Below are 22,953 nucleotides of genomic sequence, written 5' to 3'. Positions count from 1 at the left end.
AAAAACAGGGAAAGACATTCTGTTACGCGGGATGAGAGAGAAAAAAACACATTTTGTATCAGTTAATAGAAATATCCGGCCGGAGTGGCCATGCGGTTCTAGGCGCTGCAGTCTGGAGCCGAGCGACCGCTACTGTCGCAGGTTCGAATCCTGCCTCGTGCATGGATGTGGGTGATGTCCTTAGGTTAGTTAGGTTTAATTAGTTCTAAGTTCTAGGCGACTGATGACCTCAGAAGTTAAGTCCCACAGTGCTCAGAGCCAGAGCCAATAGAAACAAAAAAAAACTGTCCAGCAATGGGTGAGAGGAGGACACATAATAAAGGATGTTCGAAATGGAACGATGGCTGGGAAGTGGACCAGCGGAAGAAGAAGATCCAGCAGCAAGAACGGATTACCATACTTAGTTACGGAAAGAATGGCGGATAACTGGACAATACTGAACTTTCATTGATGCACCTGAGTATGGACAGAACAAATCACTATCACCAACAGTAATATTCCTTCTTATAGTAACTCAGAAAACTAAATATATTAGTTGCGTAATCTGTTACAGTAATCAGGAAATTTAACCCATTTCTTCGTAGTTTGACCGCTATACAGTACCAAGTTTAACTTCAAAAACAGAAACAAAATTAGCTAATACAAACTCATCATGCATTTCTTAATGAACATTCACAAGTTCTCTTTCAATGTTTTTTATTGTTTTTTTCTTTTTTTACAAATAGTCTGACACTTCCTGAAAAAAGTAAATTACTGAAGTCTTTGTGTTGCGAGTACGCACCACTGAGAAGAAATAGCTAAATCCAATCCTTTTCACGGAAGAAATTATACTTTTGAACCAGAAGTGACGGTATCATTTTCGGAGCTCTGTGATGAGATAGTTGAAACCAATTTTCCTTGTGAAACATCTCGTTTGGTTTCAGGAAACAGAAACATTCCCTAGCATAAGTTGACGTTAGATTTCGTAAATCAACCTCGAAGAATTTATGTATTTGTTACAGATGTCTGTCGTATCTGCACTCATTTCTGCAGCTGTGTGCATATTATTGATTTTAAATCACTGTTCCTCATTACAGATAGTGAATCCTAATAATCTGTGTGCGGAATGTCACATTTAGGAAAAACCGATAGACTGAATGAAGTTTCATCTTTGATGTAGGTATCTCAAATTCTGTTGGAGATCTAATCTATTTCTGAACTTGTCTCTCGGTTTCTTGTAGCTACTGATCAAATATGAGACTCGAGTCACGTTTGTGTTTTAGCTCGACTGCCACAAAAAAAAAAAAAAAATGAACTGTTAAATGACAATGCAAAAAATATGTTCTGAACGATAATATTTCGATAAAAAATTAATTGGCACTGATCCTGTTCTTCCCGCAGTAATCATTTACCGTGTATGTCTCTAATGACATACGTAAATCGCTGTAATTTTTTGCCATAATTTTCGTCAGGGACTTTAATCTTTCACAAGTTGTGTTTACGTTGAAACGTTAGGATGATGAAAGGACCGGAGAAATATGTGAGGAATTCTTTTAGTGCAGATAATTTTTTGTGTAAATGTTGACGTAATTCTGTCAGAAAATGTTCTCGATGTTCAGACTGCATCGGCTCCAGCTTTTGAAGACGTGCAGCAATTTCTTCGTCAGAAGATGGCTGTGTGTTGGGAGAAATGTCTGCCTTCTATATACAGGCGTTTAGATTTTTCGTTAGTCGTGTCACGTCGCATGAGTTCAGACTTCTATTGACATGCTGACATCACCTGCTGGGCATGTCAATTGCATTTCCTGCAATTAGTTAATCTGGTAAAATACGACTAACATCTCAAAGAACGAACTGAGTGCTCAACCCCTAAGAATCCGAAATTTTAGTGGAAAGTGGAAACTGACAGAGACCAAATCCAGATTTTAAAACGGGAATATGGAAAAAAGCAAGGGTTGATGATTGGTTTTCCCGAAGGTGATCTTGCTTTTGTCGAAAAGCTGACTCAATGATATAGCCGTTAAAAATAACTTTATTGTATTCGGGAGAAAGGTATTCTGACGAATCGAATTTTCAAATATGTTTTGGTGTTTCTGATCGGACATTAGAAAAATTTATGATATTTAAAACAAAACTAATCATCCAGTTTATTAACTATTGTTAAGTACACTATTTCAGAACTGATAGATGCTTAAAATGCTTTCCGGCCATTTCTAAGCACAGCGCCAATTTTCGTACCCCGTAACTCCAATAATTATCGAGACTGGGTTAGCAAAAAATAGAGAAACGTTAATATTTTGGTTTTAACAATGGAGTTGTCTACGTAGTTTCCTCCCCACATAAACATATAAAACAGAACGTTCATACAATTGTGCGAAACTGTTATAAAAGCCCTCCTTTGGGATAACAAGTGTGTTTGCGTGGTCATCCTCTGCAGCAAGCGCAGAAATACCTGCTTTTTAAATAAAACTGTCGTTTTTTGCTGCAACTGAATTTATTTTTCCCTGGCACGTGTCTCCTTTTTCGTGCTCTAAGGCATCTTAAGTGAGACAGTTTGCTGTGATCTTCATTTCCTGCCATCTGGAGCCGGCCGGAGTGGACGAGCGGTTTTAAGCGCTTCAGTCTGGAACCGCGCGACCGCTACGGTCGCAGGTTCGAATCCAGCCTCGGGCATGGATGGTGTGATGTCCTTAGGTTAGTTAGGTTTAAGTAGTTTTAAGAGATAGGGGGCTGATGACCTCAGATGTTAAGTCCCATAGTGCTCAGAGCCATTTTAACCATTTGAACCCATCTGGTTCGGAGCTCCCACTACTACTTTACAGGTATTTCCGAAACATAAGCACAATTTTGTATTGCGAACTTTTTCACACTGTTCACCATGTTTCTCCTTCTTTTTTGTGTGGTGTACTATCACTCTTTTGCCACTCGATATAGCTATTTGTTCGAACACTGTGCTCTTAACAACGTAAATATTGTAACTTCATTATGTGTTACAATATTTACGTTGTTAAAACCACAGTGTTCAAACAAATAGCTATATCTAGTGGCAAAAGAATAACAGTACACCACACAAAAAAGAGAAACATGGTGAACAGTGTGAAAAAGTTCGCAGTACAAAGTTGTGATTATGTTTCGAAGATAAAGTAGTAGTGCGACCTTCGGACCAGATTGGAGGAAACGCAGATCACAGTAAACTGTCCCACTGAAGATGCCTTAGAGCAAGAAAAAGGAGAAACGCAATGGGGAAAAATAAATTCAGTTGCAGCAAGAAAAGGCGGTTTTATTTACAAAACAAGTAATTCTTTGGGATTTTTCTCAAGTTGAGTATCTGTTATGTCATCAAGACTTTTCACCCGAATTTATGCCGTTTGACGTTTGTGGTAGGTTCGTACTGATAACGCCATGTCTCGCCACCCCTCATGCTTTTTTCCAGAAATAATTGTCTAAGTTTTGCATTTCAATGAAATTGCAGTAGACGTCCACGCATCCTTGTTTTTGTTCGGGCATCAAGGTGTGCGGGACAAACTTTGCACACACTTCTCTCTTCTTCGAAATATTGATTTAGAGATGTCGCTAAATTGCGGATTTGACATAGTGAATGCAAAATACAGCCGTCGCACGTCCACTACCTGACACTTCATGCTCACAGCTGACAGGTCACATGCGCACCTGTTACTTGCAGTTGTTGATTCGAATTAGTTAAGGTCACTTATGTCCCAGGAATAAAATCAGTCGTGGCACTTATTGGATGGATGGCGTAAACTTGAGTACTCCAGAAACTCCTCTCTTGCTTACATCCAGCGGCTCAGTTATTAGATCCAGCGGCGTCCGGTGTGGCCGAGCGGTTCTAGGCGCTTCAGTCCTGAACCGCGCTGCTGCTACGATCGCAGGTTCGAATCCTGCCTCGGGTATGAATGTGTGTGATGTCCTTAGGTTAGTTAGGTTTAAGTAGTTCTAAGTTCTAGGGGACTGATGACCTCAGAAGTTAAGTCCCATAATGCTCAGAGCCATTTGAACCATTTTTAGATCCAGCATTCCACATCAGATCAAGCAGTAAAATAATTTTTGTGCGTATCTTCTTTAAAGAATTTCCCGCTGCATGCCCCTAGGATTAAGAAAGCAAATCAGGAGTAGGAAAGTCAGTCATGGTGACCGTCTTTTCTAATCCACGAAAGAGGAAAATTTTGATTTCAAGCCTCTGATCATTACGCGCCACTGATGCTGGACACCCTGATTGAGACATAATGATAGCAGTTGTATCACTGCAATATGTATTATCTTGGTCAGTACATGTTGCTGAATAACCTAAAATTAATTGGAATAAAACTGCAATAAAAAATTCTCCCTCTGCCCACAATATTAAACAGTTGTATTAAAAAACCTCCATTAAGCTTACAAAATGCAATGTCTCTTCTTAATTGTTGTTCAGTCCATTAATTCAAGGACTTTTTTTAAATCGTCATATCGAGGAATACGAGACCAAAAACTTGCAGACAGAAGTGTTTTGCGTAATTCTATTTTCAAATCTGAAAAATTTCGATTTTGCCTCGTCCAGTTTTCGTTAAATTACAGAAAACTAAGAGTTTACTGTTGAGTTCGCCCTTAGAGGTTTGGGTGCAACAGACTATACTTGAAAAATATCGGGCGCACTGTTTTCGAACATAAGTGTACTAAACGCACACCATCGCGATGTTTGAATTAGTTTCGCAATTACTATAGTAGCCTACGTGCTTTGAGATTATATAAATTTACCTTTTAAAGTAGAATAATCTCCTCTAAACGAACGTATATTTATCCATTCACAGTTCTAAAAGTTATGCTTCCTAAAAGCTTCGTCATTTGAGTAACAAAATTTACTCACCTTGCACAAAAGCACGTTTACTCAGCTAGTAGAACAAAGTTATTGTGAGTCCTCAGTAGATGACAGTACTCAGCCTCCGCTCTAGCAAGAATGGTTTCCGAGAAACGTGCTCTGCGGAAACGTGGGCCGTGCTTCAACGTGACCTGGTGTCCCCTACTGATCATTGAATTTTATTGGAAGCGTTTATTGCCAGACTCGTCTTCCATTGCCGGATCGATGCAGATAAGAGTCGACAGCCTCTCTTTATCCTGTGAGACCGCGTTAAACTTCACAGTTGAAAAATGAGTAATGAATAGCTTCGTAGGTATCCATCCACACTGCACAACAGTATTATATGGTCACTTTTCTGAAACCCCGTCACTTTCACCCAAACAATGTTTAACTTCTAAATCTGACTGGAAGGTGCCGACGCTCTGAAAATGCTCATGAAAGTGGCGCCCTGCGACGTCATCTGCTGGTTGGGTCACACTTCAGGCTGTCGACATGTGCCAAAAAGAGGCCGGACCTCAGAAGTCCAAGTGAGGTTAACTTTATCACACTGGCACCACATTTCACCATAACTCTGCCAAACGCCATCATGGTCTTGTCATACGATGAGAAGGTCGTTACAACTCCCCTTATCCACATCTCACTCCTCCTCTTGATGCCCAGTCGACGGAGGTCTAAACCGTGATGGCCAGCGTTGCAAATCACTCGCCTTTTTATGGGTGGGAAACGTTACAGACACATTTTCGCTCGGAATCAACACGAAAAGGCCTGACCAATTGCATGAAGTGCGCCAATGGAACCACCCCTTCCATTGGGCTTTCATTTTCATACGTTTCGCTGACGAAAACATTTTTTATCCGAATCCGATTAGGGCGTTTATGCTTTTACATCCCTTCCTTTTACAGCTCTCCTCTTGTTTGTGCACGAGTGGGTACGACACCGACACATGCATAAATCAAACAGCGAAAGGCCCGTCTAATACCTCTAGTTCATCACTATACTCAGCGCTAATTGCGCATCTTTCTTGGAGACTTCAAAAATAACTCTCTGCAGAGACATCCATCACCGATCACTATCCACCAGCAGGAGGCACCCTTTGGACATTTCTCACATCTCTCTTCCGGTTAGCAGGCGCTGTTGTTGAAAGGGTGCCCGTCGCGCCAACGAGCAGGAATGGCGTATGGGTGATGTTATTAAAGTGCCCAACAAACATCCTCAGATGGTATCGAGGATTTCGCCGAATTTGGGCACGTTAGACGTACCCTTTGTCGCGTTATTCACGTGGGGGAGGGGGGCAGAAGAGGGATGAAAATCGTCAACACCCTTTTCGGTTTCGGATCCGTTCATATTTCGTCAATGGGCTTTAATGGATCCATCCGGTACACCATTGCATAAATTGTGGCCACGCTAAAATCTCAAAGGGTGAGATTAAGTTTAATAGGCTTGCAGTCACACGATGTATTTACGGAAGGGCTGATTTCTCCAGGAGGTGTCGGTAGTGTCAAAAGTTGTCAAGAACGTCGTCCTGTTGTATATCAGACAGCAAACTGTCTTTTAGATCGAGAAATTTGGAAATCAACGCCTGAAGGGAAGGCGTGGTTTCATTCGTGCCCTTTGTGACATCTTCTAATGTCTGATTCTGAACAGCGATATGTCCGAAATATTTTCCTAAGCCACTCGTTGGAATACCTCATGATTACAATGCTGGACATGTGTAGCAGAGATATCAGGAGGGCTGGTGGTGCGACGACGTTTCCATGATGTGACACGTCTGCGATGGCGCAGGGCAAACCTATGGTGAAACATAGTCCCAAATTTATGTCGTTATCTCTCCTTACTCCTCAGGTGAACTGGGCGCCGACCTTATCTTGGCACATATCGACACGTAGATGTTCGAAGCATCGCCGAGCCCGGGAGTGATGTCACAATGTGCCACGCTCTTGCCCCTCTACTGACGATTTTTGAGCCAAATTTCGAACTTTTGCTTCGAAGTGGGACTAAACGACAGGTTTTCAAAAAAGTGACCTTTCTGGCGCAGGTTAATTTTCAGGAAAATGCTATTGTCCGACCACTATAATTGGATATGGACATCGCTAACAGTGCAACTGACCACATTCAACTGACTTTTAGCAAGTACCTCCGATTGTTGCACAAACAAAACAGGAATACAGTTACAAGCCAATATGAAAGGGAAGCACATGAAATATAAGTCTTCAGTTTGCATGGACACAAATGAAGTTTATTGAAACGAAATAAGCCTAGCCAAGTCCGTCATTTCTATTTAACACCACCGCAGGCTAGTCAGGGCGTCCAGCACTAGGTCTCTCTCTTTCCGTGACAAGTCGACGCTCACGAATCCGTCACACATGCCGAGAAGAACAGGAAAAATGCTAGATAGCGCTACACATCCACACCAAGGAACTCACTTCGGATTCTCTCTGTCTTTCGCACTACACTACGTCTTTGGGATGATCACGAAGGGTCAGCTATTCCGGGCTTCTGATGCACTCAATGAAGACATCGCCTCAGCTCCAGAAGGCATACAATTCCTCCATCACTGCTAGTCAACCTCTCCCTTCGGAGGCCCCAAACTGGTCTATAAAATTACTCGCTATATGAGCATCAGAAATGCCACCTATTAGTGAGATATGGAAATATCTGCCACAGCGGGACTCGAGGCCGTACTTTCTGCATATCTTGATCGGTCACCTTAGCATTTCGGTTATGCATGCGTGCCTCATGGACCTACTTAAACTTCCATATATCACGCTGTTTACATCCCCGTCCCTTATTGTGACATACGGAAGTGTACATACCGATATCGAAGCGAAAGTTGGTGTCGAACCAGAAGACATGCAGGGATAGCCGAAATGCTTAAGGCGACGATTCGTGATAAGCTAAAGCAGCTAAAAGCAGCTGATGCAAAGATTTTCCCATTCAGCGAATTAATTTCCAACTGCTGTCAATCGTCATTAATGTCGGTGCATCGAAACATTTAACTAACTATACTTATAAGCCTATCAACCAATCAGAATTGGGTGCAGAATGTAGGCACTCTCATTGGCCACGTTAGTTTGCCTCGCGGCAGGACATTAAGCTTTTTTTCTGTAGCGGATACCGGAAACAGCGACCGTCACTGGGGAAATAATCACCCTTAACATCCACCTTGTAGACCAGTCACATTAGTGAAAAACCAGTCGTAATTTGCAGGCATGGACTGAAAATGAGATGTTACAATAGTTGGCGACTGTCCTCATCGGTCTGACATGTCACATGTCTGCTGGGAAAGTTATGGTTGTCTCATACTTAAATATTCATGGAATGATTTTATTAGCATGTTGTACCTGCACACACATCTGTAACTGGACAATACTGCAGGGATGCCCTGAAAACATTGCAAGTGCATATCAGGAGCAAAAGACCACATTTCCGTGTAGCAGGCTGGATGCTGCACCATGAAAATTACGCGGCCGCATATTGCCAATGTTGTTGCTAAATAACGCCGGCCGGGGTGCCCGAGCGGTTCTAGGCGCTATAGTCAGGAACCGCACGACTGCTACGGTCGCAGGTTCGAATCCTTCCTCGGGTATTAATGTGTGTGATATCCTTACGTTAGTTAGGTTTAAGTAGTTCTAAGTTCTATGGGACTGATGACCTCAGCAGTTAAGTCCCATAGTGCTCAGAGCCATTTGATTTTGTAAATTCAACTAAATATTCAGGGACTGCAGTTACGAACAATATAAACCGTAATGATCACACAGATAAGGTTGTGGGGAAACCAAACCAAAGACTGCAATTTAATATACACTCCTGGAAATTGAAATAAGAACACCGTGAATTCATTGTCCCAGGAAGGGGAAACTTTATTGACACATTCCTGGGGTCAGATACATCACATGATCACACTGACAGAACCACAGGCACATAGACACAGGCAACAGAGCATGCACAATGTCGCCACTAGTACAGTGTATATCCACCTTTCGCAGCAATGCAGGCTGCTATTCTCCCATGGAGACGATCGTAGAGATGCTGGATGTAGTCCTGTGGAACGGCTTGCCATGCCATTTCCACCTGGCGCCTCAGTTGGACCAGCGTTCGTGCTGGACGTGCAGACCACGTGAGACGACGCTTCATCCAGTCCCAAACATGATCAATGGGGGACAGATCCGGAGATCTTGCTGGCCAGGGTAGTTGACTTATACCTTCTAGAGCACGTTGGGTGGCACGGGATACATGCGGACGTGCATTGTCCTGTTGGAACAGCAAGTTCCCTTGCCGGTCTAGGAATGGTAGAACGATGGGTTCGATGATGGTTTGGATGTACCGTGCACTATTCAGTGTCTCCTCGACGATCACCAGTGGTGTACGGCCAGTGTAGGAGATCGCTCCCCACACCATGATGCCGGGTGTTGGCCCTGTGTGCCTCGGTCGTATGCAGTCCTGATTGTGGCGCTCACCTGCACGGCGCCAAACACGCATACGACCATCATTGGCACCAAGGCAGAAGCGACTCTCATCGCTGAAGACGACACGTCTCCATTCGTCCCTCCATTCACGCCTGTCGCGACACCACTGGAGGCGGGCTGCACGATGTTGGGGCGTGAGCAGAAGACGGCCTAACGGTGTGCGGGACTGTAGCCCAGCTTCATGGAGACGGTTGCGAATGGTCCTCGCCGATACCCCAGGAGCAACAGTGTCCCTAATTTGCTGGGAAGTGGCGGTGCAGTCCCCTACGGCACTGCGTAGGATCCTACGGTCTTGGCGTGCATCCGTGCGTCGCTGCAGTCCGGTCCCAGGTCGACGGGCACGTGCACCTTCCGCCGACCACTGGCGACAACATCGATGTACTGTGGAGACCTCACGCCCCACGTGTTGAGCAATTCGGCGGTACGTCCACCCGGCCTCCCGCATGCCCACTATACGCCCTCGCTCAAAGTCCGTCAACTGCACATACGGTTCACGTCCACGCTGTCGCGGCATGCTACCAGTGTTAAAGACTGCGATGGAGCTCCGTATGCCACGGCAAACTGGCTGACACTAACGGCGGCGGTGCACAAATGCTGCGCAGCTAGCGCCATTCGACGACCAACACCGCGGTTCCTGGTGCCGTGCGTGTGATCATTGCTTGTACAGCCCTCTCGCAGTGTCCGGAGCATGTATGGTGGGTCTGACACACCGGTGTCAATGTGTTCTTTTTTCCATTTCCAGGAGTGTACATATAAGCCTTTCAACCAATCAGAATCGGGTGCAGAATGTAGGCATTCCCATTGGCCATGTTCTTTTGCCTCGCAGCAGGAAATCAAGCTCTTTTTCTGTAACGGGTATGAGAAACGACGACCGTCACTGGGGAAATACTCACCCTTAACATCAACCTTGTAGACGAGTCACATTAGTGAATAACCAGGCCCAGCAACTCCAGGCTGAAGCAAGCCTCCTTCCCCCAGAAACACGACCCAGTCGTAATTTGCAGGCATGGTTAGAAAATGAGACGTTGCAATAGTTGGCGACTTTCCTCATCGGTCTGTCAGTTGAGGTTTTTCAGCATCTCCGTCACGCTCTCCAATGGATGAAGCAATCCCGTGACCGTTAATGCTGTCATTCTTTGTGTACGTTCAAGATACCGTACTGGCAATATTCGGTATGAGACCCACACACTTGAGCTCTATTCTAGTGTTGGTAGAATGCTACATACTACAGTGACTGTGTTAGAGCCAAGACGGATATTAGAATTGCCCTTCAATATATTTTCCCAGTTACCTATTAAGAGCCAGTTTTCCACTTGCCTTACCTACGACAAAGCCTAGGTCACCATATCATTTCACACCCTCACTAATTATTACACTCACGTATTTGTATGAGTTGACTCTATTTGGGACTCACCGAAATACTGATCATAAGGTACTACTAATACGTTTGTTTGTGTGGCCATCTTCCGCAGCAGCTGTTAAACTCTGTTACTGTAGGTTTGAGCTGACTGCAGTCTACTTAAAAAGAATTACCCCAGACGCGTTTTGCTTTTATTTATAATGCATCTCACGTGGTTATTGGTGTTTCCTTATATATTCCGCTCCTTGCCTCCTTTACAGCAGCGGTTAATGACGAATGGCTTCATTTCACATTTGCACTTGGCAGTTTCTGGCATTCTGCAGTTTTTTCTGCGCTATATTATTTACACTTAACTTTCTTAAACTGCTTATGATTCTCCGCTGCCACAAACCACTGGAACTAGCAGTTACTTATATATATGGTAGTACTTTTATTTTTATATCTTTTTTTTAGTTCCAGTGCGAATGAGACTCTCTCATACGTTAAAGCATCTAAAATCCTAAGTTTCTTTGTTGATCACTCTGCTAAATGTTCCATACATCTTTCGAATCCAATCTCAGTAGGCAGACAATCGTTTTGTATGGGGCTGCTGGTCGTGCACGCGCGCGTGTCATTCGTATGCACATATCCGAGTGTGGGATAAATTACAGAAAGGTAGCACTCAGCAGCTTTGGCAGTTCCACACTGGGAAGGGTCTGGGCTGTGACTACTATTACTACTGTCTGCCATGTCATTAATAAACAACATTATCAGCAACCATTTCAACACAGTTCGATGACTGTCCCTCCAAGATAACTTTCTGCGTACTCACTACTAAGAAAACCGCAATTTGTTTGCTACCTTATGTGATGAAATGGTACATAACTGATTCTTACCTTAGGGCTGCGCTGAAAATACCAGCGACGAACAGACCGGGCAGTCCAGGCACAGCCGTGGAGACCTGCATCACGTAGTAGGGCAGCAGCTGGTCCGGCCTCGATATCGCCTGCAGCACCAAGGCACACACTCCAGTCTAGGCTGATGTTTTCAGAAATACATGATATTACTGAGGCCTAATCAACAAATCAACTAAGTCACTACTGCCACTCCCAATAGCGTATGCGTCAGTGAAACCTTAGGTACAACTAAGGCAACAGTTTTGTAATCGTGGTTACACCGTATAAGCTCAAGACCGAACGGGCTCTCGATACATATTTTGGTAGTTACCTGTTGGTCTGTATGTCATAGAAGCAGTACAAGGGTAGCTCTCATTTCTTTCTAAACATTTGACATTGAATGCTTCTGTAGATCACGATAATCTTATCATAAAAATAGGTTATAAACAGTATCCACTGCAGACACGTTTATTTCGATGCTAACCGGTTTCGATCATTATTTGACCAATCTCAGATCCTCCAGCCATGATGCTAGGCTGTGGCGGTGAATGGAGTTGGTGCTGTTAACTCCACAAATGCCAAGCGATATGAGTTTTTTGTATCCCGCCTGGAAGGCGACACGTGGGTCTTCTCCTGTGATCTGCAAAACAGGCCGAATGAAGGATGCGAGTAGGAGCAGGTGAGACAACGCACTTCGGTACTGGTTGTAGATTTTACAAGTTTACTATGGGCAAAAATAGAAGTACGTAACTGAATACATAACTTTGGCTGAGTTTAGAGCGTAGGTGTGCAGCCGAATTCCCGTCGTAAGTAAAACAAAGTCTCAATATCCAGCTAACACACTCAAGTCGAAGCGATGTATCCAGGCCGTCTGCTCTTGATGAAATGGGGAAAAGGAACTGAGCGTTTGGCGTCACTGGCAGGGAGGCCCCTCGACAGGCAAACTTAAAAAATAACAGATAAATAGCGAATGCAATAGTAGAACTTGATTGTCAAATCTGTGAGAGCTACATTCTGAAGATAATTGGAGCTGTAACCTCTTACACATACATAATGGCGTTACCGTCTTCTTTCTGAAACAAAGATTTGAAAAACTTGTAACTGTTTTAGGAACTGAAGAAGTCGTGCAACAATATGAAAGGGAGCAGTACTCTATAACTCGCAGTGAGAAATACTACTCTGGAACTTTCCAGACGCTCGTATTCTGTTTATATTTGTGTAACTGTCGGAAATATAAAAGGTCGCATTCCATTAAGTCTTCCCTATGTACACGTCCCGCTCACGTAATGCATTTCACAATCAGACTCGCTTACGTACAAACCGATAAATATTGGTGCTACACTGGAACACCAAGATAAAAAGAACGCCAGAAGTACATAGCAGACGAGCATAGGCTAGAAGCGTGGCGCAAGATACGGTACTGAGCGGACTGAGAAAGGACTAAAGATATTTCAGCATTACGAGAAGTAATAAACAACAAATTGTAGGAGTATGTGGCAAGAACTGACAGCACAAGAATGATGTAGACACTGTTTAACTGCAAACCGAAACACCGTGAAGCGATGCATAGATGATTGATGAAGTATGGCTGGAACGAGATATTTGGGACTGAATAAGCCGGAAGTGATTTAATCGTTAGATTAGAAACGTATAATGGAACTGTCATCACTGAATTCTCTGTTTCGTAACCAAGCAATGAGTCTTCAACGGATGAAATTCATTTTCTGCGTCTTTCGTTCTCAGTCTCCTAGTGGACACCATATTTTGAACTAACTGTTCTCACTGCAGCACTCCGTATTTTCCGTTGAAGACGTCAGTACTACAGTGCTAGACGAAAATTCTTTACTTTCAGATGTCGTCACATCGCCTGAAAATCCACCTAATGGGGCGTCTGGTACAGGTTGTAATACAAAATTTTAAAAAAGAACATAGTGAGCCCTAGTAATTGTCTTCACATTATTTTTTGCGAATTTTTGTTACGCTTCGTTTTATGTAACATTTCTGTAATTTGCTTTTGTAGGTATTACCGGAAGATGGAAAATCCCATATTTTTTGGCACGTATCTCCATGCATGGTTACCATATCATAACGACCGAAGGGTTATGATTAAAAACATAAAGAGAAATTCCTAACTAGCTACTTACCTTTGCCGATATAGGGTCACAGTTGTGGTACGTTGCATATATTAGCAGGCCAGTGAACACGCTGATCGCTTTCATTGTGATTATGCCTCCACCGAAACCAAACAAGCAGCTGCAAAATAAGGCATTAAATAACGGAGCTGATCGAAAATCAACACTGGAAATAAAACATATAATAGCAGGGAAAATGCCTTTCTCTACGCGATCATCCTACAAATAAATTACTGTTGATGTAAGCTCTTATTCAATAAACCTCGTTGCAATCATTTCCAGCGATCTGCTGGAAACAAAAAAACATTATTTGGTATGTTTATGATTCCTTACGATTACACACTCAAGAGCCACAGAAACTGGTACCCTGCCTAATAACGTATAGCGCCACCATGAACATGCAGAAGTACCGCAACACGACGTGGCATGGACGCGACTAATGTCTGAAGCAGTGTTGGTGGGAACCGACACCATGAATCCTGCAGGTTAGACCATAAATTCGTAAGAGTAAGAGGGGGTGGAGAACACTTCTTAACAGTACGTTGCAAGGCATCCCAAACAAGTTCAGCAATGTTAATGTCTGGCGAGTTTGGTGGCCAGCGGAAAAGTTTAATCTCAGAAGAGTGTTCCTGGAGCCACTCTGTAGCAATTCTGGACGTATGGGGTGTCGCATTGTACTGCTGGAATTGTCCAAGTCCGTCGGAATGCACAATGGACATGAATGGTTGCAGGTGATCAGATAGGACGCTTGCTTGCGTGTCACCTGTCGGAGTCGTATCTAGACGTATCATGGGTCCCATATCACTCCAATTGCACGCGGCCCATACCATTACAGACCCTCCACCAGCTTGAACAGTCCACAGCTGACATGCCGCGTCCACCGAACCATGAGGTTGTCTCTATAGATGTATATGTCCATCCGCTAGATACAATTTGAGACGAGACTCGTCCGACTAGGCAACATGTTTCCAGTCATCAACAGTCCAATATCGGGTGTTGATCAGCCCCGGCGAGGCGTAAAGATCTGTGTTGTGCAGTCATCAAGGGCACACGAGTATGAATGTGTTTTCGTCGAATGGTTCGCACTCAGACACTTGTTGATGGCCCAGCATTGAAATCTGCAGCAGTTTGCGGACGTTTTGCACTTATTTCACGTTCAACAATTCTCTTCAGTCGTAGTTACTTGGTCGCGTTATTGCAGGATCTTTTTCCAGCCGCAGCGTTGTCGGAGATTTGATGTTTTATATGCTGCGTGATATTCACGGTACACTCGTGAAATCTATTAAAAAAACCGAGCACCTCAAGAGTATTCCACAATCCTCACGACAGCTCTCTAATTCATTCTTCACGGATATGTTACCTTCAATATTAACTCAACATGTTCAAAAACATTTTGCAGATTTGTGGTTATCGGTCCCTAGGCTTACCACTACTGATTCCAACTTAAACTAACTTACACTAATGCAATACACACACCCATGCCCGAGAGAGGACTCGAAGGTTCGACGGGGTGGTGCCGTGCGGACCATGACATGGCGCCCTAGACTGCACAGTTACCCCGCGCGGCTAAAAAAATATGAGTGAGCTCATGAAGACAAAGGAGATGCAGTTAGTCGAAGTGTATAGCTGATTATTAGATGTCGGTTGACAATGTCGTTCAATGGTTGGCATTTTTTAATCTGTGAAACGAAACTAGTGTTCATCATCCTTAAATGATTTAGGTTGTTGTAACCGTTTTCCTACAAATCAGTCATTACCTACAGTGAAATCATAAAAAATAGTGTGATGTGTGGCTACAGAGAATCGTTTATTCCTTATGGACAGGCACTACAGGTTCTAAACCTGTGATTAACTGAATTGCTGAGTCATTAATTTAGAGGGCAGTACTTACATCCTGGCGCTACGCAGATTGGGCACCGACAGGAACTTCTGCATGGAGCCCTGGTTGATGGCGCAGACTGTCAACCAGTTTGCTGTCGTCCCGAGGACAATGGTCCAGAAGGAGTTCCGTACGAATGGGCTTGGATTCATTCTGTAAGGAGATAAGAACGATTAAGTTTCCATATACGTGTTTTTGTGAAGTGTTAACCATCCTTCAATACATATATATAGTAAGCTTTATCGTTCTTAATTTAAATTTACGATGACATAAGGATGATACCAATTGGCGGAAGACTGATTCATGCAATACGTATACATCAATAAACGATAAGCTTGACAGGACAAAAAGTGTGCGTGGTTTTATTGTGAACGACAACGGTTGCGTGTTGCATCGTTTCATAATACCATAGTTTATAGAGAGCGCGATTCAAAACTTTGAGTAAGTTAGGAGACAACATGCACATTATGCTGTGAGTAAGAAGGTTATCAAGAAGCAGAGCTATGTTAATAACAATATTTACTTTCATAACTATAAAAAAATTGTTAACAAGTGAGCATCTATTATGGCTGCAAAATACATTTGTATTTTCTTAAATTTTATGTTTGACTGTGGATACAGACAGTTCTTAAAAAACTTTCTAATTCGTGAAGCAGCCCGTACAGAGTTTCATTGGAGCTTCATCAACCTCTCTGAATAGAAATTCTTGTATTTTGAGAGTAATGAAAAAAATTAAACACTGTATGAGATTCCTAGTAGAAACACTTGTATCGTGCAGAAACACACAAGCAGTTTCTAACACTCCATGATTATCGACATAGTACAAAAATAACGACAAAGCCATTTAGTTTATAACCTCATTACTGTCAAAAACGTCTGCAGCATTTTGTGCATTTTCTAGCTTTCCACAAGTGTCAGAGGCGAAATGGAAGGCTTCCCACGGTAAAAAAATCTTCTCGTCTCCGCTGTGGATACTTTGGGTCCACGTTATTTTGTTATGGACTGTAATTCACTAAGATGACTTGTAGTCAATACCGTTCCTACACACGAGATCAGGTTAATCATATTATTAGAATTCAAAAGGAAAAAATGTTTTAATATCAAATTAAGCGGACTGAACGTGTTTACCATTATTTTTGAAGTCATTCTAGATAATAGGGCATTTCACGATGTTTTAAAGATTTAAAATTTTAATAACGCGCTCTAGAAACAGGCAACGGCCTTGCCGAAGTGGATACAACGGTTCCCGTGAGATCACCGAAATTAAGCGCTGTTGGGCGTGGCCGGCACTTGGATGGGTGAGTCTCCAGCCACCATGCGGTGTTGCCATTTTTCGAGGTGCACCCAGCCTCGTGATGCCAATAGAGGAGCTACTCGACCGAATAGTAGCGGCTTCGGTCAAGACTACCATCATAACGACCGGTATAGCGGTGTGCTGGCCCCACGCCCCTCCTAAACGCATCCTCCGCTGAGGATGACACGGCAGTCGGATGGTCCCTGTAGGCCACTCGTGGCCTGAAGACGGAGTGCTGTAGAAACAAGCTATAGCTACGGTGGCGCCGTCTATTAGTGGTGAGGAGTGTCAAGTTTCGTACCATATACAGGTCAGTAATCGTGTCACACTGGTTGAAGCGACATCGTGCTTACGTTGTGGAGCGCTCCGGCGAATGTGCCGAGCGCGTACGACGTGCCTTTCGTAAGCATTTCAAGATTCAGCCGCGATATCCCATTCTTGCTCGTGGAGCAATAGTGAGCTAGGTGAGAAACTTCCGTGCAACTGCTAGAGCATCGAATAGAAAGTCAACCGGCCCTTGGAAAGCCATAAAAACTACCGAAAACATCGAATGTATGCTTAGCAGTATGAAGACACAGTCGGCTTTCAGCCGTGTTACCGTGCGGACGGGCTCGGCGCGCCGGGCAGTGCTCCGCAGGTGTTGTTGTTTACCCGCTAGCGCGCGGTCGCGTCGTTGTCTTGCCGTATAGTACCTGTACCGACCCGACATGGCGTTCTCATATCGAAAAGCTACAATCAAACTAACGTTCAACGCATCGTACACGAGACCGAAGGCCCATGAAATTGAACGGTTTCTACGAGACATCATGCACATCGAACCACAAGAACTGATAGGAATTCATCTGTCTATTGTAACCAGCACAGTGTACCTCAAACTGATTGACGAAGCGACCTGCGACAGATTACTCCAACGATCTGCAAACGGCTTTCGCTTCTGTCACGCAGACGGTAACGTGAGCGTGGTAGGAGTTGACCATGCTGGTCTGGGGGTGCGTACCGTGCGCATCTTTGAACTACCGTTCGAAGTTCCTGCCAACCTAGTCGTTGATGCGCTGCGGCCATACGGCACAGTTCTGAGCCACACAGAGGAGAAATGGAACACATTCGAAACGTACCCTGTCCTTAACGGGGTACGACAAGTGCGCATAGAACTTAAGAAGCACGTTCCATCGTATGTTTTCGTTGGTGGCTGCCGCGCAATTGTTATATATGATGGACAACCGAGGACCTGCTCGGGCTGCGGCCAGGAGGGCCATGTTAGAACTGAGTGTCTGCAGCGCCGCCTCGTTCAGGTGCCCCGCAATGAACTTCCCCAACGATCCACTATGACCTCTCTCCCGCTAACATATGTGGAGGCGGCACGACATGATGTGATGGATGATCAAAACCTGCAACCTCCTCAAGCCGCTGCCAGCTCCGTTGGAGAGTCAGCGCCGTCGACGACGCCGCAGCCCAACGGTGCAGAGGTTCCTATAGCCTCCGCCCACCACAGCGTCGTGGGCACCCAACCACCGTCACTGTCGGGATCAGACACAGGGGTTCCTAGCGACCGAGACTGTGTCGAGCCCCGCCCTCCAGTGGATGTCGAATCTCGGACCCGAAAGCAAAAATCACCCAAGCGACACAAGAAGAGGCGATTGTCAGCTGACGGACAGGACAGGAATGTGAAGCCGGCGGAAGACATCGACTTCGTTGACTCGCCCACAATTGCAACGGACTCCAGTGGCATCATTCACCAGAAGGTGCCTGAAGACAAGGAACAGTCTCCTAAATCTGGTGGCCCAGAAAACGAGGCGCACTGCGTCGACTCCCAAAATGTGGGCTCCTGTGAAAGCATCCAGCCCCCAATGACATCACAATCGTCTCTTGGTGACGATTTGGAGGCAGATGATGCACAGCAAACATCGATATCTCCACCAGAGCCCATGGCTGACAATGAGCCCGGAGGGCTCTTCCAGTCAGGGACTCCTACGGCACAGTAATGCACAGCATGCAGGTGGATGGCTGTGTGGTGTGTGGTGTGTGAAATCGCTGTGGGATTGCACCGGTACACTGCCTCCGCCACTTGATATGTCTCAGTCGTACCGTGTGGGAACAGTCAACGTAAATGGTGTCCACTCCACTGTCAAGACCCGCATGTTACACGACATGATCAGAGCGGCAGACTTGGACATTGCCCTTCTCCAGGAGGTCCGTCCCGAGCTGTGTTTAGACCTATATGGCTACACCACGTACAGCCTACCCGTAGGTGATGGCGCAGGAGGAACGGCCATCCTTCTTCGAGATGGCATAGACGCGACGGACGCGACGTACTTGCCGAACGGGCGAGGCATCGCACTCACACTTGGCGCAGTGCGCCTCATTAACGTCTACGCTCCCTCCGGTAATTCGCACCGTGGTGACAGGCATGTCTTCTATTCGGAGGAGGTAGCCCCACTTTTGCAAAGAAATATGGACCATTACATAGTGGGCGGCGATTTTAACAGTGTTCTGCGGCCCGAGGACCAGATACCGCATTACGTCCCATGCCCCGCTCTACAAGCATTGATACGTGACCTCGCGCTCCACGACACATGGCTCTTACATCATGGGACCCAGAGTGGATATACGCACTTTACCAGCCATTCTGCCAGTCGTCTGGACCGGATATACGTCTCGCGTGCCCTCCGCACAGCAACCCGTGATGCAGAACTCTGGCCGACGGCCTTCACGGACCATCTCGCGTACATCTGCACTGTCACCTTGCCCCGACAACTCACAAGACGCAGCAGGGGCCCGTGGACGCTGAACGTCTCCCTCCTTCGCGAGGAAGAGTGTCGGCGAGCAGTCACTGACACGTGGCGTCGATGTATCAGGCGCCTGCCTATGTATGCTTCCACGTTGCTGTGGTGGCTGGGATGTGTCAAACCTGCCCTCCGAAAGACCTTGATGGCCTACGGGCGTGACAGATCGAACTGGCAAAGGGCAACATCGGAATTTTACTATACAGCGTTACGTGAGCTGGCGACGCAACCGCCGTCTCCCGAACGTCAGATGTCCGTACAACGCATCAAAGCTCGTCTACTTCGCATCAGGACAGAGCAGCTAGACGGTGTCCGCATCCGTGCGCGAGTGCAAGACTGTATCCCCCACGAAACAGCGTCAGTGTATCACATTGTGCGCGAGAGGCGCCACCGCAAACGTCAGCTCATTACGGCGGTAAACACGGAGGACGGCGGGCGCGCAGTGACACAAGCGGACATCGCGCACACGTTCGCCAGACACTATGGGACCTTGTACATGGAAGATCCGCGAAATGTACGTGACTATGACGGGCTGTTGCACGATTTTCCCGCCCCTCGGGACGTGGCACCCGATGATAGTCTGCTGTTGCCCATTACACCCGACGAGCTGACATCGGCCTTGGCACGTGGAGCACCGAACAAGTCGCCTGGACCGGACGGTTTACCCCTGGAATTCTACCGCACTTTTTACCACCTTATGGGTGACAAGTGGCTCCAAATGTTTCAAGACCTGATCCGCCCTGATTTCACTGTCCCCACAGAATTCACAGAAGGCATCTTGATTCCAGTTCCGAAACCGAATGGTGGTTGTAGGTGGCAGGATTTTCGCCCACTCACACTCCTCAACAACGACTACAAGATCTTCGCCCGTATCCTCCGCGCCTGTCTCCACACCGCTATCGGGAAAGCCATCCACACCGATCAGACATGTTTAGGTGGTGTCAGCAACATTCATACGGCGTTAGGAGCATACCGCGACGTAATTGCTTTGACGGCGGCCTGCAAAATACGAGGCGCCCTTGTCGCCGTAGATTTTGACCACGCATTCGACCGCGTCGATCACGGCTTCTTACGCGCAGTTTTGCATCGCATGGGCCTCTCCCCGGAGTCTGCACAGGTGGTCCTTCGACTGGTCCACGGAGCGCGCTCCCGCATGATGGTCAACGGTTATCAGTCTGGTCACATTGTTGTTGGACGGTCAGTGCGACAAGGGTGCCCCCTGTCGGGCATATTATTTGCTGCAGCACTTGAACCAGCTTTACATGGTCTACGGCAGCGATTAACTGGTATCTCCTTGCGGGACGTGACCTTTTGTTGTGGTGCATTCGCCGATGACGTGGTGTTCCTGGCCAGATCAGAGGATGAAATGCATATGGCGCTACAGTGGCTACGCCAGTATGGGGCGGTCGCCGGGAGCGTCATCAACGTGAAGAAGACAAAATACATGGATGTCGGAGGGGGGATTTCCCACACAACGGCGGTGCCCTTTGACAAGGTGCCCGTACTCAAGTGTTTAGGAGTGCAATTCTATAGCAATGTCCGCCGCACGGCGGCGGCTATGTACCGCCGGCTCCTACACCAGACACGTGCTCTGCTGCAGGACAACAAACTGCGTCGCTTGGATATGCTCCTCAGAACACGTTATGTCAACACCTATCTTGTCTCAAAACTGAACTATATTGCGCATATCCTTCCCTTGACAACTACGATGGCCGACAGATTTCAAGCAGCATATGGACATTTCGTAAGCACCGGTCTGGTTTTTAAAGTCCGATACGCCACCCTGACACTGCCGCGGCGGGCGGGCGGTATCGGTTTAATTCACGTATATAACCGTGCGCGATCGCTTTATCTCAACACTATGCGTCGCACGTGGACCTCTGCCCACGCCACTCTGACGGGCATCCTGATAGCGGAAGTGGCACCACACTCTCTGCATCCCCCGGTTTCTGTAGGACACATTTCACCGGCACTCACCCACATCAGAGACTTCTTTGTTGACTTCAGCTACTTACGTTCAGAACTTCCGACGACACGGAAGCCCAGCACAAAAGACTATTATCGCCTCTATCAGCAGCGGCAACCTGTAAATACGGTCACCCACAGACACCCTGAAGTTGCCTGGAACACGGTGTGGCGAGCGGTACACACGCCATTTCTACCTACGACGGTGCGTTCATTGTGATACGTAGTTGTGAATGGGAAGTTCACTACTCGTCAGAGGTTACATTCCATACATCTGACGGACGACCCCTTGTGTCCGACATGCTCAGTCGCTGACTCGGATGCACACCGTCTGACGTGTGCCGCGACCAGCGAGTGCTGGCTATTGACGCAGCGCATGCTGGCATTACTCTTGCGGCGATTGCCGGAGTCTATCTCCCCTGATGACGTATTGCGCCCCGACGTCGTATACTTTCCATCAACCAGAACGAACGCCGTTAACTGGCTAAAAGGCATGGCCGTTTACTACATATTTTGCGATGCTCCCAAAGGCACACTCGACTTTTGGTCCCTATTGATGACGACACATGCAGCTTTCAGCCGCCACCCGAAGTACAGAACTCGTTTCGCAAATTATTTAGGTTCATTATTTGCGGATCCTCCTGCTCACTGGGGCGTTCCGGGTATGAGACGCTGAAAATGAAGAAGAATCCTGGAGCATATTGATCCTCTACGGACGGAATAGGGGGGAACCCCTCCCAACAGACGAGAAGACGACTCGGATGCACGGCTACGGCAGTTGTAGGATCTTTCTTTGTAATGAACCAAAAATAAATCAATAATACAGAAAAAATGTTATAAAAATTAAATAAATAAATAAATAAAAAGAACAACATCGACAAACCCACTCCATCCTCTTCCTGATCCTTCGATCCTCGAACTCGAACACGTTGCTTGGGCGTGGCGGCGGGATGGCCAGGCTTCGGGTGTCGACCCCTGCCCTACCCGTCGTCCTGCTCCTGCAGCGGTTCATTAGAAAAAAAGTGGATACACCGGTTCCCGTGAGATCACCGAAGTTAAGCGCTGTTGGGCGTGGCCGGCACTTGGATGGGTGAGTCTCCAGCCACCATGCGGTGTTGCCATTTTTCGAGGTGCACCCAGCCTCGTGATGCCAATAGAGGAGCTACTCGACCGAATAGTAGCGGCTTCGGTCAAGAATACCATCATAACGACCGGTATAGCGGTGTGCTGGCCCCACGCCCCTCCTAAACGCATCCTCCGCTGAGGATGACACGGCAGTCGGATGGTCCCTGTAGGCCACTCGTGGCCTGAAGACGGGGTGCTGTAGAAACAAGATATAGCTACGGTGGCGCCGTCTATTAGTGGTGA

General features: G+C 46.2%; 1 protein-coding gene across 1 annotated transcript in view; it reads right to left on the bottom strand.

The window, feature by feature from the left end:
• Window positions 1-22,953, bottom strand: part of LOC126480666 (sodium-coupled monocarboxylate transporter 2-like) — a 110,790-nt gene that overhangs the window by 29,303 nt on the left and 58,534 nt on the right. Inside the window, exons 7-9 of the mRNA XM_050103889.1 lie at window positions 15,556-15,696; window positions 13,677-13,785; window positions 11,533-11,642 (exon numbers count right to left, since the gene is read on the bottom strand). Coding sequence (XP_049959846.1) covers window positions 11,533-11,642; window positions 13,677-13,785; window positions 15,556-15,696 — 360 coding nt within the window. The remainder of the gene's footprint in view (window positions 1-11,532; window positions 11,643-13,676; window positions 13,786-15,555; window positions 15,697-22,953) is intronic.

The sequence above is a fragment of the Schistocerca serialis genome, chromosome 5, assembly GCF_023864345.2.
Source record: "Schistocerca serialis cubense isolate TAMUIC-IGC-003099 chromosome 5, iqSchSeri2.2, whole genome shotgun sequence".
NCBI lineage: Eukaryota > Metazoa > Arthropoda > Insecta > Orthoptera > Acrididae > Schistocerca > Schistocerca serialis.
The sequence above is the reverse complement of the archived record's forward strand: the minus strand, read 5'-3'. Positions and strand labels throughout refer to the sequence as shown.